The 14,570-nt window shown below is 56.5% G+C and overlaps 1 protein-coding gene across 6 annotated transcripts in view; it reads right to left on the bottom strand.

Moving 5' to 3' along the window:
• SEPTIN9 (septin 9) overlaps positions 1–14,570 on the bottom strand; it is a 167,276-nt gene that overhangs the window by 13,861 nt on the left and 138,845 nt on the right. For 5 of the 6 annotated variants that reach the window (XM_077188234.1, XM_054645221.2, XM_077188235.1 and 2 more), the window contains 3 exons: positions 5,177–5,368; positions 1,061–1,189; positions 578–659 (listed from right to left, as the gene is read on the bottom strand). In XM_077188234.1, coding sequence (XP_077044349.1) covers positions 578–659; positions 1,061–1,189; positions 5,177–5,368 — 403 coding nt within the window. Of the gene's footprint in view, positions 1–577; positions 660–1,060; positions 1,190–5,176; positions 5,369–13,133; positions 13,209–14,570 lie in introns of those variants that run through there. The other variant, XM_077188236.1, reaches the window with a different exon arrangement.

Raw genomic sequence — 14,570 nt, 5'->3', positions numbered from 1 at the left:
AATCACAAACCTCAGGTGTTTGCTGCTTAGCAGCTCCACACACTGCTGCAGGAGGGGTTTACTGGCTGCTTTAGACAAGCAAGTGCCTAAAAATTGCTCCCTTCTCTCCTCCTGGACCTGGCTATGGAGCAGCACAGAGCTGGAACCATGCCCTGGCTCCTTGCAGGGTGCCACAGCTCAGGAGCAAGAGCAGAAACAAAGCCCACAAGCCCAGGCCAGCTGGTGGTGGGGACAATGTCCCTGCCACGGGCCAGCCCTGCCCAGCCCAGGGGCCATCCCACAGGGCCAGACACTGTGCCAGGGATGCCAGGCAGAGTTCAGCCTGCAGAGCCACATGAGCAGGGTCTGGGGACTGGCCCTGCTGGCACACAGCTGCTCCCAGCCACAAACAAAGGTTGTCTCATGCCTGGAACAGCAGGATGTTTGTGGCTCTCACGGGGAGCATGGCACTGCTCTGCCACCACAACAACCTCCTCCCTGCTGCCCACAGAGCAGGGGGGCACAGCTCCAGGCTCCAGCCCTCCTGGCACAGGGTCAGGGGGTGCTGGGGGTCACCCAGGGCAGAGGGGCAGCTCACCAGTTCTCGTTGTTGATGTGGTCCCCAAAGCCCGGCGTGTCGATGACCGTCAGCTTCATGCGAACGCCCTTCTCCTCAATCTCTGCAAGAGAGCAAAGCTGCTGTGTGAGGGGAGTGTTGATGGGTGCTCCGGCCAAATCCACCCTCCCAAAATCAGCTGCAGGGCTGGAGCTTGGTCTCAGGGGAGAAATGCAACTTCACAGCTCCTCAGAGGCACAAAGCAGCCATCCAAAGGGATCCAGCCCCATTTCCAACCCTGAAATGCCACTCCCACAGCCCCTTCCAACACAATTAACTCAATGCTGATGAATAAATAAAACCCAGATGTTTTCTCAGCCCTGCAAGCATCTCTGGATGGTAAAACCCCATTTAGAGAGATAAGAGTGGAGGTTTGTGGAGGTTCAAAACTCTGTGAGTCCTCAGAGACACAAGGCAGAGCAGGAGCTGAAGCCAAAGCAGCAGGTGGGACCTGCAGGGCCTCACCATGAGTGATGGATTTGATTTCAATGGTCTTGGGGATCCTCTCCTCAGCAGTTGGCTGTACAGATTTCCGGCTGATCTTGGATTTGAAGAGAGTGTTGATTAACGTGGATTTCCCCAAGCCACTCTGACCTGGAAGAGAGCAGGATAACCCAGAGTCAGCACTCCCTGCTCTGTCAGGGGCCAGGGGATGGGGCTGCTGACAGACTCAGCCTGCACCACATCTGCCAGAGGGATGGAGGGAAGGAGGGACAAGGAGCAGCTGCTCCCCTGCAGCTCCCCCAGGCCAAGGAGCTCCAGCCCAGCCCAGCCAGGAGGATGCTGCAGGTAGCAAAGTCCCTCCCTGGCTCCAAAGCAGCAAACCAAGAGCTGGTTCCCTGCATCCAGGCAAAACCCCAGCAACCCAAGGACAGGCAGACAGTGCTGGGGATGTTTGAAGGGCTGTGGTGATGCTCAGCAGGGCATAGGAACCAGGGAACCCCAGGAAAAAGCATCCCAAGTGTGCCTTCACTCTCCTGCAGTCTGCTCTGTCCAGTTCCACAGGGAAGGCTTTGGAGCAGCTTGGCAAGCCTTTATCTGGACAGGACTAACAGCAGCAACAATCCTACAAACCTCAGGCCTGCTGCATCTGCTGCTGCTTCCCTGACAGACTTGCTGCTGCAATCAGCCCAGCTGGCTGCACAGACACAGGTCCACGCCAGGAGCTTCTCTGAATCCCACAAACAACAGCCCAAGAAGCACATGAGATTCCACAACTTTAGAAAAACAGCTTTTAGAAAAAGCATTTTCATGCTTTATATCCCAGAGCTGATGCTGATCTGTGTGGAAAGGACAGCAGCAGCTCCTGACTCTCCAGGAACAGCTGTCCCATAAGCTTGGAGAAGAATTTTTCCAGAGTGCAGAAAACAGAATTAACTCTTCAAAACCCAGGGAGCAGAAAAAAAAATTAACTTCTGAAAACCCAGGGCCCCCTGCAAACACTGCAGAGATCCTACACACACCATGGGGACCCAATGGCCCTGTTCTGCCAAGATGTTACAGCCAACTATCATGGCATTGTCACCAGCATGTCCCTTGTCCCACAGAGTGTCCCTGAGCAGAGTCAGCAAGGGTTTCACCCACATCCTTCAGGGTCCTGGCCCATCCAGGCTGCCAAAGCAGCACTGGGCTGCTGATCAAACTCCCTGATCAAACAGCAATTTCACAGCTGAGTTTGCAACATCATCAATGGCTGCATTCCAGCACAGGAAAACTCTCTTTGAGTGTCACTGTGGGGCTGTAAGAAACACATGGACCAAGCTGGGGGGAAGTGCTCCCAGTCCCCTGCTCCCTAAAAACACAGGACCAAGCAGTAACAGGCCTGGAGCTGGGCATGCAGAGCCACAACAGAGCTCTCACTGCACACTGTTCAGTGGAGCACCTGGGGAGAGGGGAAAGCTGTGGGACACACTGGGACAGGTGAAATCAGGGTGACACAGTGGGGACAGGTGAAATCAGGGGGACACAGTGGGGACAGGTGAAATCAGGGGGACACAGTGGGGACAGGTGAAATCAGGGTGACACACTGGGACAGGTGAAATCAGGGTGACACAGTGGGGACAGGTGAAATCAGGGGGACACACTGCCAGAGCTCCAGGCAGGGGGTCTCTGTGTCTGTCCAAGCTGCTGCAGCTGTGCTGCCTGCAAAGGGACCAGAGGTGAGAGCCACCAGCAGCCAGGATGTGATGTCCCATTGGCACCACAGCCAGAGGCTGGACTCACTGAGCCACACTGGGGTGCAGCTGGGGACCCTAAGGGTGTGACACAGGCAGCTGAGCACAGGGCAGAGCTCCCTTCCAACAGCCCTGGTTTGCAGCCCACTGCCTTTCCCACAACTGAAATCCAGTGGGAAAATCACAGCTGAGCCTGGCCACCTCTGCTCTCCTTCCAGCTGCTTTGCACAGAAAACTGAATGCAAAATTTGTGCTTTAGGGTTGGGATTTTTAAAAGTTCAGACATTCCTCTTCTTCTCTGCAACTTTAGAGGACAAGGGACTAAGCTGACCATGGCCTGCAGCCCCCTCTCAGCTCTGGGATTGTGAATCCCTTTTGAATGGGGACCTTGCTATAGTGGGGAAAGGGTTTTCACAAAGCCCCATCACAGGGGCACAGTGAGCAGTGACCCCCACATGGCAGTGATGCTCAGTTCCCAGCTCCCCTGCAGGACAAGTCACCTCCCCCTGGAAGACAGAGATTGGAACAATCCCAGTTTAGGCTGGATGGGTGTGATGGAGCCAACCCCATCCCCAGGGAGGCACAGCAGGGTGAGGGCTGGCTGCTGCCCCTTCCCCGAGGTGCTGCTCCTCCTGCATCTTCTGGGAGGGCCAGAGCTCCACTTGTTTATGCTGCCCTGAATTCCCAGCCTGTAAACAGCCAGCCCAGCTCCTGCCAAGGGCAGAACAATGTTTTCCAGGCACGCTGCAGCACAGGCCTCCATACCACACACAGTGCTGCCAAGGCAGAGCTGCTCCTGAACATCCCTCCCCATCTGCACAGCACACTGCTGAGGTGCTGAGGCAGCACAGCCTCAGCCTGGAGGGATGGGAGCCTGCTCCTGGAGGGATGGGAGCCTCCTCCAGCAGGGAAATGGGAGCTCAGCACAGGTAATCTCTCTTTCAGGCTCCCAGGACCAGTGCAGTGATTCCTCTGTTTGCAGCAAAGAACTGGATTTGTTAAAATGCCTCCCAAGAACTGGTTCTGGTTTTTTGGAAGCTTTCTCCATGGCCTCAGGTCAATTGTAGTGCTCTTTTGAGGGTCTGTGCCTTTTAACACCAAAAGTCTAAAATTCTCAGCATGCAGGGTTGTAACAGGTCTGCACTGAGCAGCCTTGCTGTGATCACCCAGCCCAGGGACCCTTCCCTGCAGAGGGAATCAAAGTATCACAATGGGAAAGGCTGAGCACCCACAGAGCTTGCTGGAAAGCTCCAGCACACTGAAATCTTTCACAGAATTAGCAAAAACTCTGGATCAGACCCTTCCACAACCCCAGGCAGACCTCCAGGATGCCCATCACACCTGTAGCCTTACACAGCTCCTCCCAGGAGGGTAAGGGATGGTGAGGCCCCATCACCACACCACAGGTCACTGCCTGGGATTTCCTGTCCTCATCGCCCTGCAGCTCCCCTGGCAGACACAGGCAGGGAGAGCTGCTACCTGACCAGCCCAGCCCAGCCCCAGGGAGCACAAGCTCACACAAAGGCTCCAAGCACCAGGTCAGTCATGAATAGCTGGAAAAGAGCAGAAAAGCCTCATTTCTTTTCACTTTTCCCCTTGGCTGGTGTCCCACAGTGTCTGCCCAGCTCTCCACCATTTTGCAGGTCAGTGGCTGTGCCATCCCTGGCTTTGGGGGCTTGGGGGCTGCAGGAGCAGAGATCCCCAGAGTGAAGCTGCAGCCAGAGCAGCAGTGATGTAGCCAGTGGTCATTAGCCCAGGAGAGCTAACGAGCAGGAGCTTGTGGGCAGCAGGATTTGGGCACACAACCCTCCAGCCCTCCCTCCTTGCATGTGGACACTCCCTGGGACACCCTGCACATCCCCAAAGGAGCCAAATGACAGAGCTATGCAAACCCCTCCTGCTGCTCTTTATTTCCATCAGTAAATCACTGCTTTTGGCATTTCTTCCCTGGTACTTGTAGCAGGGCTGCCTGAATACAAAAAAAAAATCACAAACAGGAATTTTGCCCAAATTGCTGGAGGTACCAGCAGGGCTGAGGGTTCTGGAATAGCAGCAGCAGGGCAGCCCCTTGAGCCCTTAAATATGCCTCTGACTGCTCAAACCAGGGCAGGACTTCCAGGAGAGCTGTCAAGGGAGCTCTTGTGAGACCTGACAAGGCTCCTTCTCCCGAAAGCCCCTTGAGGTGCTGTCCTCTGGGATGTGCTATGGAAAATGCACCCCAAGATGCGGGAGGATGAAGACCCCATCACAGGGACAGCTTTAACCCCAGCTGACCCCAGGCCAGCTCCTCAGGAGCAAGGTTTGCCACCTGCCCAGGCAGAGCCCCCAGCGCTGCTCCCGAGGAGGCTCCAAAGGGGACAAACCTTGTGGTGGCACAATGACAACACGGGGGGAACAACTCACTCACCCACGACCATGATGTTGAACTCGAAGCCCTGTTTCATGGCTTTCCTCCTCAGCTGCTCCAGGATGGCGTCGATGCCCACGTAGCCGAAGTCGGCAGCCGGCTTGTCCGGCCGCGCCGGCGCCGCCTGCTTGGGGCCGGCATCGCGCGCAGCGTCCGTCATGGCGGGAGCGGGGCTGGCAACGGCCTCTGCACCTGGGGGGACACACAGCCTGCTCACACGTGCTGCTCCCGGTGCCTCAGCGTCCAGCTTTTATATTTTTCACATTCTCTGTTCATTTAGTGGGCTTTGTAAGAGGGGATGCTGAGCTCTCTGCACAAGTAGGGAGACAAAACAATTCCTGCTCTAGCTGGGGACCAAGGACAAATGATCCAGATCTCAGGCCCAAGAGCACAAACACCGTGGGCTGGAGAGAGAAAAACAAGCAGGATGGGACTTCATAACCTAAAGCTGTAATTGGACAATGAACTCCAATATGCAAATGGGGCAGAACTTATAAAAGTGCGAGACCCCATGACCAGTTTTCCGTTTTGGGTTCATCTGGCTGGGCTCTTGTGCTGCCCAAGGTGTACCCATTAAAACCTTCTAATAAATCCCTACTTAATTCTTTAGCTCTGTCCAATCTCTGCCCTAGCTCAGCCTTCTCAAGGCATCACTCCTGCCAAGGAATCACAGGAGCTGCCTGCTGCATCCAAAGCAGGAGTAAAGCACGTGCAGAGACTCACGGTACCAGAAGGCCAGGTGGGAGGAGGAGTGTGGGATTTTCCTCCACAATAATTACATTAAATTTGGGAATTTCTTTCTCTGTTTACTGTTTTCACTAGATCCCTGCCCACTCCACCTGGCACAGCAAAGGGATGCTGCTGTGGGGGTGTGAGCAGGACCCAGCACCCAGAAAGTCCTCAGCCCATGCCTGGGAGTGACAAAGGCTTTTACCCCACAGCCCTGTGCCCGGGCAATGCTGTTAAAGGCTGTCAGAGCCACACATCTCACTCCTCCACAGCACTGGAATGACAGCCCTGTGCACACTGCTGGTGTGGACAGCCCAGCCACGTTCTGGGGGGAGCTGGCTGGCTCTGCAGACACAGGCAGTCCTTGGCATCCACTGCCACGTGCCCTCCTCGAGCTGCAGCTGACGCAGATCAGAGCCTGCCGGCCCTGGCTTGTGGAAAACACAACACTTTGCATCAAGACAAGCTGTGCCAGACAACACCCACGCAGCCACGGAGCTCCTGTGGTCTCACTCTCATTCTGTCTGTATCTGCTCAGAAAGCCAAAGCCTTCAGCTTCCCTCTGAGACAGGCTGCTTGTCTCCCCTGCAAGATGCTCCAGCCTAACAAAGTCCTTCAGGAGAAGCAAATTTAAAACTATTGCCTCAGCCAACAGCTTTTTAAGAAAAAACAAAGAATCATCCATTCCTTGGCAGGAAGGACAAAGTGCCCCAAGTGCCCTGGGGTGATGTGGCCTTGTCCCCTGCCAGCCCCAGCTGCTCTGCATCACCCACAGCAAATATCCCAAAGGCAGAGTGAGCACAAGATCAGCCCAGTGCCCTGCAAGCTCCTGGAGGCATCAGCCACATGCAGCACGCTCCTGTGATGCAGGCACAGAGAGGGAGGTTTTAGGAAAACACACTTCTAAGAGCCCTCCCCACCCCAGGCTGCTGCTGCTCACTGCCTGGGTCCTGCAGCCACCAGCCTAAATGAACTTTATGTTGTTGCTCAGTGTTTGGCAATGATTATTTATTATTCTTTAATCATTTATTATTATGAATCAAAACATTATTATTTGCTAAATCCTCACCCCTCCAGACAGTAACACGGCTCTCAGCTCATCTCACCCCACGTATTCCTGGCCTTTGATGATGTGCTGCCTGCTTTTCTCTCCCTCCCTCTCTCTGTAGGAGTGTGGCTGGGCCAAAGGGGCTCCTCCAAACACAAGCTCATCATCCCTTTTCCTCTGGCCATCTCAGACTGGACCCTGCTGGGGTCTGTGAAGTGGAACCACACTCTTCCTGCAAGCACAGCACACTTCCACATGCTTAATATAGGCCAAGCATTAAAAAAAAAAGGGAAAAAAAAACCCCAACCAAACCTAGAACTAATCCCAAAGACTGTTGGGTCAGTTGGAACACTTTTTTCCAACCCTCAGTCCCAGCTGTGCAGCTGAGCATTACTCACAGAGCTTCTAGAGAGCCAATAAGCTGTCCCTGAGAGACCTGGGAGCATCCCACTCCTCCTGGGAACCCTGCACAGCTGGAACTGCAGTGCCATGAGAGCAGGAACATCGCACAGCTGGAACTGCACTGCCATGGGAGCAGGAACATTGCACAGCTGGATCTGCACTGCCATGGGAGCAGGAACATTGCACAGCTGGAACTGCAGTGTCATGGGAGCAGGAACCCTGCACAGCTGGATCTGCACTGCCATGGGAGCAGGAACATTGCACAGCTGGAACTGCACTGCCACTGAACCCTGCACAGCTGGAACTGCACTGCCACACTGCCCCTCACAAAATCAACCAGCCCAGTGTGCCCAAGGCCTCACCACAAATCTCAAATTAGCCCCGTTCCAAAATGGCAAGGCCAAAAGTAGCAAAAAAATCCCTGCAAAACATTAAAAATAACCCCAACAAAATGACAAGCTAATCATGTGGAAAATATGCTGCCACCAGCAGCAACACTGGGTTATGCAATGGGTTTAACTCCTCCAGGCACCACTTGTGTGCACAGGACAGCCCCAAGGACGGGACAGCAATCTGGGATACTGGGCAGGTAAGGTGCAGAGAAATTAAGGAATTAAATAGAGCAGAAAGCCACCCTCCACTTGATAAAGGCCAGGAGCATCTCCAGCACCTCAAGGAGCAGCTGGCAGCATGCAGAGGGGCTGGCCTGTCCCTGGGCAGGGGGATGTGCAGGCAAACTGTCCCCAGCACAGGGAGCAGACACTGCAAACTGCCCTCAGGGGGAGGAGAAGGGCTCAGGGCTCACCAGGCTCCAGCCAGACCAAAGCCACAGGAAAAGCAGCACCCCTGTCAGGGCAGCCCATGTGCTCCAGCTGGTCTGTGGGCAACTGTGATTTAAAGCACCTGGGTCCTGACTGGGGAAAAATACCATAAAATCAGTATATTGCAGCTAGGAGTGTCTGCAGGACAGCAGGGATACAAAGCCACCAATGCCCCAGCAGCACCAGCAAACTCCCAAGGGAAATGCCACAACTCAAATGTGCAATTTTTTCTTTTTTTCAGCTTCCCAGAACTGAGATGGTCTTTTCTTAGCAAGAACTCCAGTGTCACACTCAGCTCCAAGGGGTTTGTGCCAGCAGAAGGAGGGTGCAGCCAAAGCACAGGACCAGTCAGTGACACACAGGGATCAGTGAATGACACACAGGGATCAGTCAGTGGCACACAGGGATCAGTAAATGGCACACAGGGATCAGTCAGTGGCACACAGGGATCAGTGAATGGCACACAGGGATCAGTCAGTGGCACACAGGGATCAGTGAATGGCACACAGGGATCAGTCAGTGGCACACAGGGATCAGTCAGTGGCACACAGGGATCAGTCAGTGGCACACAGGGATCAATGGCACACAGGGATCAGTCAATGGCACACAGGGATCAATGGCACACAGGGATGCTGTGCTGGGTAGCAGGGAGCACTCCCAGGAGTCATTGTCTAAAAAATAAAGGTCTTAGAAATAAATTGCAGCAGAGCAGTGGATGCCTGAGATGCATCATGGGCACATCCTGGATTTGTGTGACCTGCTGTGCTCTGAGGGGAGGATGTCAAACCCGTGGTGCTGTCAGAGGCAGTGTCACCAAGCTGACCCTTCTGGAGCACTGCAAGGAGGGATGGGTTAACACCCCACTGCTGTCTGGAGTCCCTGGCAAAAACAGGAACAGACCTCACATGACTCCCCACTGTCATCTTAACCCAACTGCTGTCCCTCACACAAGGGGCCACCACTTCTCTGATGGGGCAGGGAGCTCAGAGCCCGCAGCTCTCTCCCACCAAAGTGTTCCTGGACAAACATCAAGCACATGGCAACAAGTGCTTATGCCATATTTAGACCTTCCCTGCCAGGGAAACCCTGTCCACGTGGGCACAGGAGATGTGGAGATGGCCAGGGCAGCGCTGCACCAAGCAAGGGCAGAGTCAGAGCTCCAGCTCGGGCACGGCTGACTCAGGACAGCTGCTCCAAAGCTGATTTTGCCAAAGGCTCGGGGCTGTTGCTCTGTAATTGATGCATGTCAGACACGAGCCAAAGGCAACATCTGTGAAGCAGCAGATGAAAGCCACCCCACGGGGAGGGAAGCCCCTGGGGGCCCCCCAGGGACCCTCCTGCTCCTTCAGCCAGCTGGATGCTGTGTGCTGTGGGATGGGCTTGGCCAGGGGCTGCTGGAGCTGCTGTGCTGGTGCCACGAGGCTGCCACAGCCCAGGACACTGCAGGCAGGGCAGGCAGGGACAGCCAAGGGCTCCCTCAAAACCCCAGAGCCAGGGGCTGGTAATCCTGCCTGAGGGTCTGGGACAGGGATCTGCAGGAGATTGGGCTGCACTGCAGACACACAAGGGTTAAAGCACCCCCGCAGAGGCTGAACTGGGAATGTCTCACCCAGCCCAGGTCCTGGCTGAGCCCAGCAGCTCCATGCTGTGCTGGTGATGCAGGGCTGGTCACAGAGCTGGTGCTCAGTGCCTGCACAGAGGAGCCAGAGAGAGGCCAGGAGGCTGCACCTCTGCCATGGGCTCCCATCACCACATGCAAACCACCTCACATTCCAGGGATGCACACACATCAATGGCAAAATGGCAATGTGTGGGGAGTAAATCCAGGAAACACCCTTTGGATGCTGGGAACACCAAGCACTGGCCACCTTTCAATGCTGCTGCAACCAGTTCTGCGGAGCTACAGGCACTCAAGAGAGCAGGACACTGTGGATAACTTCCCTCCCCTCCACCCAACAGGTGATGGAAACACCATGGGCTTCCAGATTTGTGGGATGGGTTTGTGCAAACACAGAGAGCAGGTTCAGAGCAGTGAACAGTGGTGTATCAGGGTGTGAAAGCACAGCCTACCAAACTGAGTATCCACAATGTTTTCACAGGAGAAGTGTGAATCACCTTAATCTTTCTTGGAGAATCGTGCCAGTAGGCTGTCACAGAGACATCTGTAGCTCCACAGAGAGATTCCACAGCTCCTGGTTAAGAACAGCTGGCGGTGGGGACTGCAGCACGTGCAGCCTCCAGGGCCTCTCCCCTTGGCACACTGAGCCAGTGACCACAGGCTGTGGAAACGGATCCAGCCTGCGGAGGAGGTGGCAGAGACACAGCTCTCCCTTCCGAGGGGATGGAGGAGTCTCAGCAAAGCCAGGACTGGATGTAATCCCAGCATGGCCCAGGCACTGCTGGCTTTTTTCAGCTGCCACGGGATCCCCTGGTGCTGAAGGTGGCAGGTCCCTGCTGGATGTGTGGGTGCCAGGGAACGTGAGGCACAGGTCACTCCAAAGCTGAGGTGGCTCAGCCTGGCACAAAGAGCCAGTGCCACAGACCCCTGCAGCACCAAACTGTACCTCATTAATAATAATTCCTATTATTCAGCTGCAATCACCAGCACCTGGCTGGCATTGCCAGACCCAAGCTGAGTCTGTCCCTTGCATCCCTGAGCATTGGGCTGCAGTTTCAGGCTGGCCACCAGCCCAGGCCCACCTACCAACCAGTTATGTTTCTTTCTCAGCTTGCATTTCCACCTGGGTGCCAACAAACACGACCCAGAAACGGCAGAATGTGCTTAACTCCTCTTCATTAGACCAAACCCACCCAAGAGCTGTCAGAGAGGTGGCCAGGTGGTCCTGAGAACGCAGGATGCTCCAGGCTTGAAGCTTTTTATTCAGGTGGGGAATAAACCTGTTTCAGAGTTTAAAAAAGTTTAAAAAATGAGGCAATGGTTCCTGCTGTGGTGTGAGGGCTTCCACAGGCGACCAGCCCCGAGTCACAAGTCAGGGGCACACATCACATGCGGGTGGAGCTGTGCCCGCCAGCCCCGTGCGCTTCCGTCCTCGCTCACTGTGCTTCCCCTCCCGCTCCGGAAGCCCAGCAGTCCCCTGCCCTCTGCAGCTCAACCCTCCTGGCTCTTATTTACAAGAGATAGATGCTCCCCATCACTGCTTCCCTTCCTATCTAAAACCCCCCAGCTGCTGCAGGCTCTGCTCACCAGCATTTCTGGGCTGGGATGCAGGAGCCCATCCCAGGGGTGAAAGCTCCACAACCTCGAGCTGCTGCCCGTGGCTCCCAGATGTGGGGTGAGGCTGACCACCACCCTGCCCTGGTTGGACACGTGTGCTCCCCATCACTGCTTCCCTTCCTATCTTAAACCCCCTGGCTGCTGCAGGCTGTGCTCACCAGCGTTTCTGGGCTGGGATGCAGGAGCCCATCCCAGGGGTTGAAGCGTGGTGCCAGCTCCACAACCTCGAGCTGCTGCCCGTGGCCCCCGGATGTGGGGTGAGGCTGACCACCAGGCTGACCACCACCCTGCCCCAGCTGGACACGTGTGCAGCACAACCCACAGTCTGACATTCTCATTCCTCCAACCACGTGAGACAGCAGCTCTAAACCACTTTAAAAACCTGCAAAGAGTTGTTAGGCTGTTTTCCTCCATGTTTAAAAAGGAGGAGATTATCATGAATAACCCCAAGTCTCAGCTTGGGCGTGCAGAGATCTCTGGCCATGCTGCCCCACTGATCACCCTCTGTAAGGAGCTTCTCCCCCTGGAGCTGGAGCAAGGCTGACCCCAGAGCAGCCCTCCCTCACTGGGAGCACCCCACTGAGAGGAACCTTCCTGCACACAGATCTCAGCAGAAGCTGCTCCATCACCAGGCCCCATGCAGCCCACGCCAGTGGCCAGCACAGCCCTTGCTCCCCGCAGACAGGCTAAGGATGCCTGTGCCCAGAAGAGTCTAAAAACACCCACAAAACTGATTCCATGAGGATGGGATCCACTCACTCCCACCCCTGTCCACCCGGCCTGGACAATGGTACTCAGCCCAGGCGGGACACAGGGACCCTCCCCAGCCCCCAGCCAAGGGACAGCACCCTTCACTGCTATCACCACTGCTCTACAGAGCTCTGTGCTGTGTAAACAAAGAGCCAGGCAGCGATCCCCAAACTCAGCTTGTCCAGACAGCGCTGCAGAAGGAACGAGCCGGGCCAAGCCCCAGGAATGGGCAGCGGGCACGGCTGAGTGTGCCCCGAGCCCTGGGCTGCACTCGGGACTGATGCCCCCGTCCCACGAGGCACTGACCGCAGCCACGGCAGAAAAAGGAGCGAGCCAGAGGGATTCACATCTCGGGGCTGCAGTTCAGCTTTTTTTATTCCCCTTTTTCATTTTTTTTTCCCGCTCGGTTTTGTTCTTTGACGGGGAGGGTGGTATGGATTTTTATTTAATTTCTTTGTTTGTTTCTGTTGTTGTCTTTCTTTACCAAAGGCAGCAGCGCCCCAGACGCCCCGCGAGCCCTTTAGCGGGGGCAGCAGCCGGAGCAGGGCAGGGGACAAGGGGGACCCCTCAGGGGCAGGGCAGGGGACCAGGGGGTGCCCTCAGGGGCAGGGCAGGGGACCAGGGGGTGCCCCTCAGGCAGGGCAGGGTTTGATCTATTGATCTGCAGGGCTCCCGGACAATGCCGGCAGCGCGGCCAGGCGGTGCCGAGCCGCGGCCTCTCCTGAGGGGCACGGCGGCGCCTGAAGGGGCCGAGGCCCGAGCCCCCCGCAGCACCCGCTGCCCTCACCCCGGGCATGCCCTGCCCCGGCCGGGAACCCCCACACTGCCCTCCGTGAGAACCGCGGCACTCACCCCCCGCTCTCTCAAGCCCTTTCCCCAGGATAATTCACCCCAAAAAAAGCGTTTCCCCACCACCATAATCCCCCCTGCGCTGCCCCACGGAGCCCCCGCCCCCGGGCAGCGGAGACTCACCCGCGGCGGCGGCGGCTCCGGCAGCCGGTGGCTCCCGCTTCCTCCCGCGCTGTCCTCCGCCTCCTCCCCCATCGCCCTTCCTCCTCCTCCTCCTCCTCCTCCCCCATCACCCTGCCTCCTCCCCCTGCAGCCCGGCCCGGGGGGATGGAGCCTCTTCCCGGGAAGTTGCTTCGCCCCCGGGCGGTTTCCATCCCCCCGCCGCTCCGGGCCCGGCCCGGCCCAGAGGGGCCCGCAAAGGGTGAGAGCAACAAAACTTCGGGGGCTCGTCCCACTCCGACTCCACACAGGAGGTGCGGGGAAACTTCCACGGCAAATGGAAACTTCCACGGCAAAGAGAAACTTCCACGGCAAAGAGAGAGGCTGGGGGACAGCGCCGTTCCAAGAGGAGCCCAGTTCACCCACTGCTCCAAGGCCAGGGTCTCCTCCACATCCACATCCCCATCCCAGGGAAGCCTTTTGCTTCCCAGCATCCCGAAATTCTCCAGCAGAGCCCCAGGGCAGCCGCGGGTGGGTGTGAGTGCGGGGAGCGTGGGCTCACTTTGCTCTGCAGCTGCATCTCACATCTGGCAGGACAAGATGTCAACCCACCCCCACGGGCATGGCTGCTCTCTAAAATGATGTCAGTGAAGCTGAATGAAGAAATGAGCTGCCTCCACAACTCCTTCCTCCCTTATACCTTGATCAGAAAATGTCCCAGCCCCCTCCCAGCAGCAGGAGGGAAGCTGGGCTGCCCCACCTGGCCCTGCTCCCTCCAATGCACACCCTGCTGTGGGGTGATGTCCCCTCTGTGATGTCCAGCAGTGCTGTTGGGACTCTCTCCTGTCACAGCCAAGGTGAAGCCAGCCTCCCTCTTTTGGGTCTGACACCGTCCTTTGCCCTACCCCATGACCTCAGGACTTTCTCCCTGCACTTCCCAGATTCACATTCCCAGAGAAAGGCCTGCAGGTGATGAAAGGGTTAAGACAGATGTGCACATCTGCACTCTTCAACACCCAGAGGACTCCCTTTTCCACGAACAGCCCCTGCACAGCCTGCAAGCCCAGGGCTAGTATTGCACTCTCTTTTGGACCTGCTACCAGCATCACCAGCCTCTGCCACACTCCTGCACTTGATGCCAGCCCTGCCACCTGTGCCAGCAGCACCACAGCCACCCCTGCTCTGTCCCTGTCCCCTGCCTGTGGCTCTAGTGTGGCTGTCACCTTCTCTCTCTGCTTCTGCACCACCAGCAGTGGCAGATCTTGCTCCACCCAGCACAGCCACCCCACACCAGGCTGGCAGCAGCTCTCCCCACCACGCTGGGCTGGCAGCAGCCCTCCTGTGATGCCCAGCAAGGCTGGCACAGGCTGCTCTGCAAACGATGGGTGCTGAGGGGGGGACAAGACCCACATCCCCCACTTTAGCAAGTACCAAAAATAGCAGTTTCTGAGAAACCTTCAC

This window comes from Agelaius phoeniceus, chromosome 19 (genome assembly GCF_051311805.1).
Source record: "Agelaius phoeniceus isolate bAgePho1 chromosome 19, bAgePho1.hap1, whole genome shotgun sequence".
Taxonomy (NCBI): domain Eukaryota; kingdom Metazoa; phylum Chordata; class Aves; order Passeriformes; family Icteridae; genus Agelaius; species Agelaius phoeniceus.
This window is presented reverse-complemented; position numbering and strand designations above follow the sequence as displayed.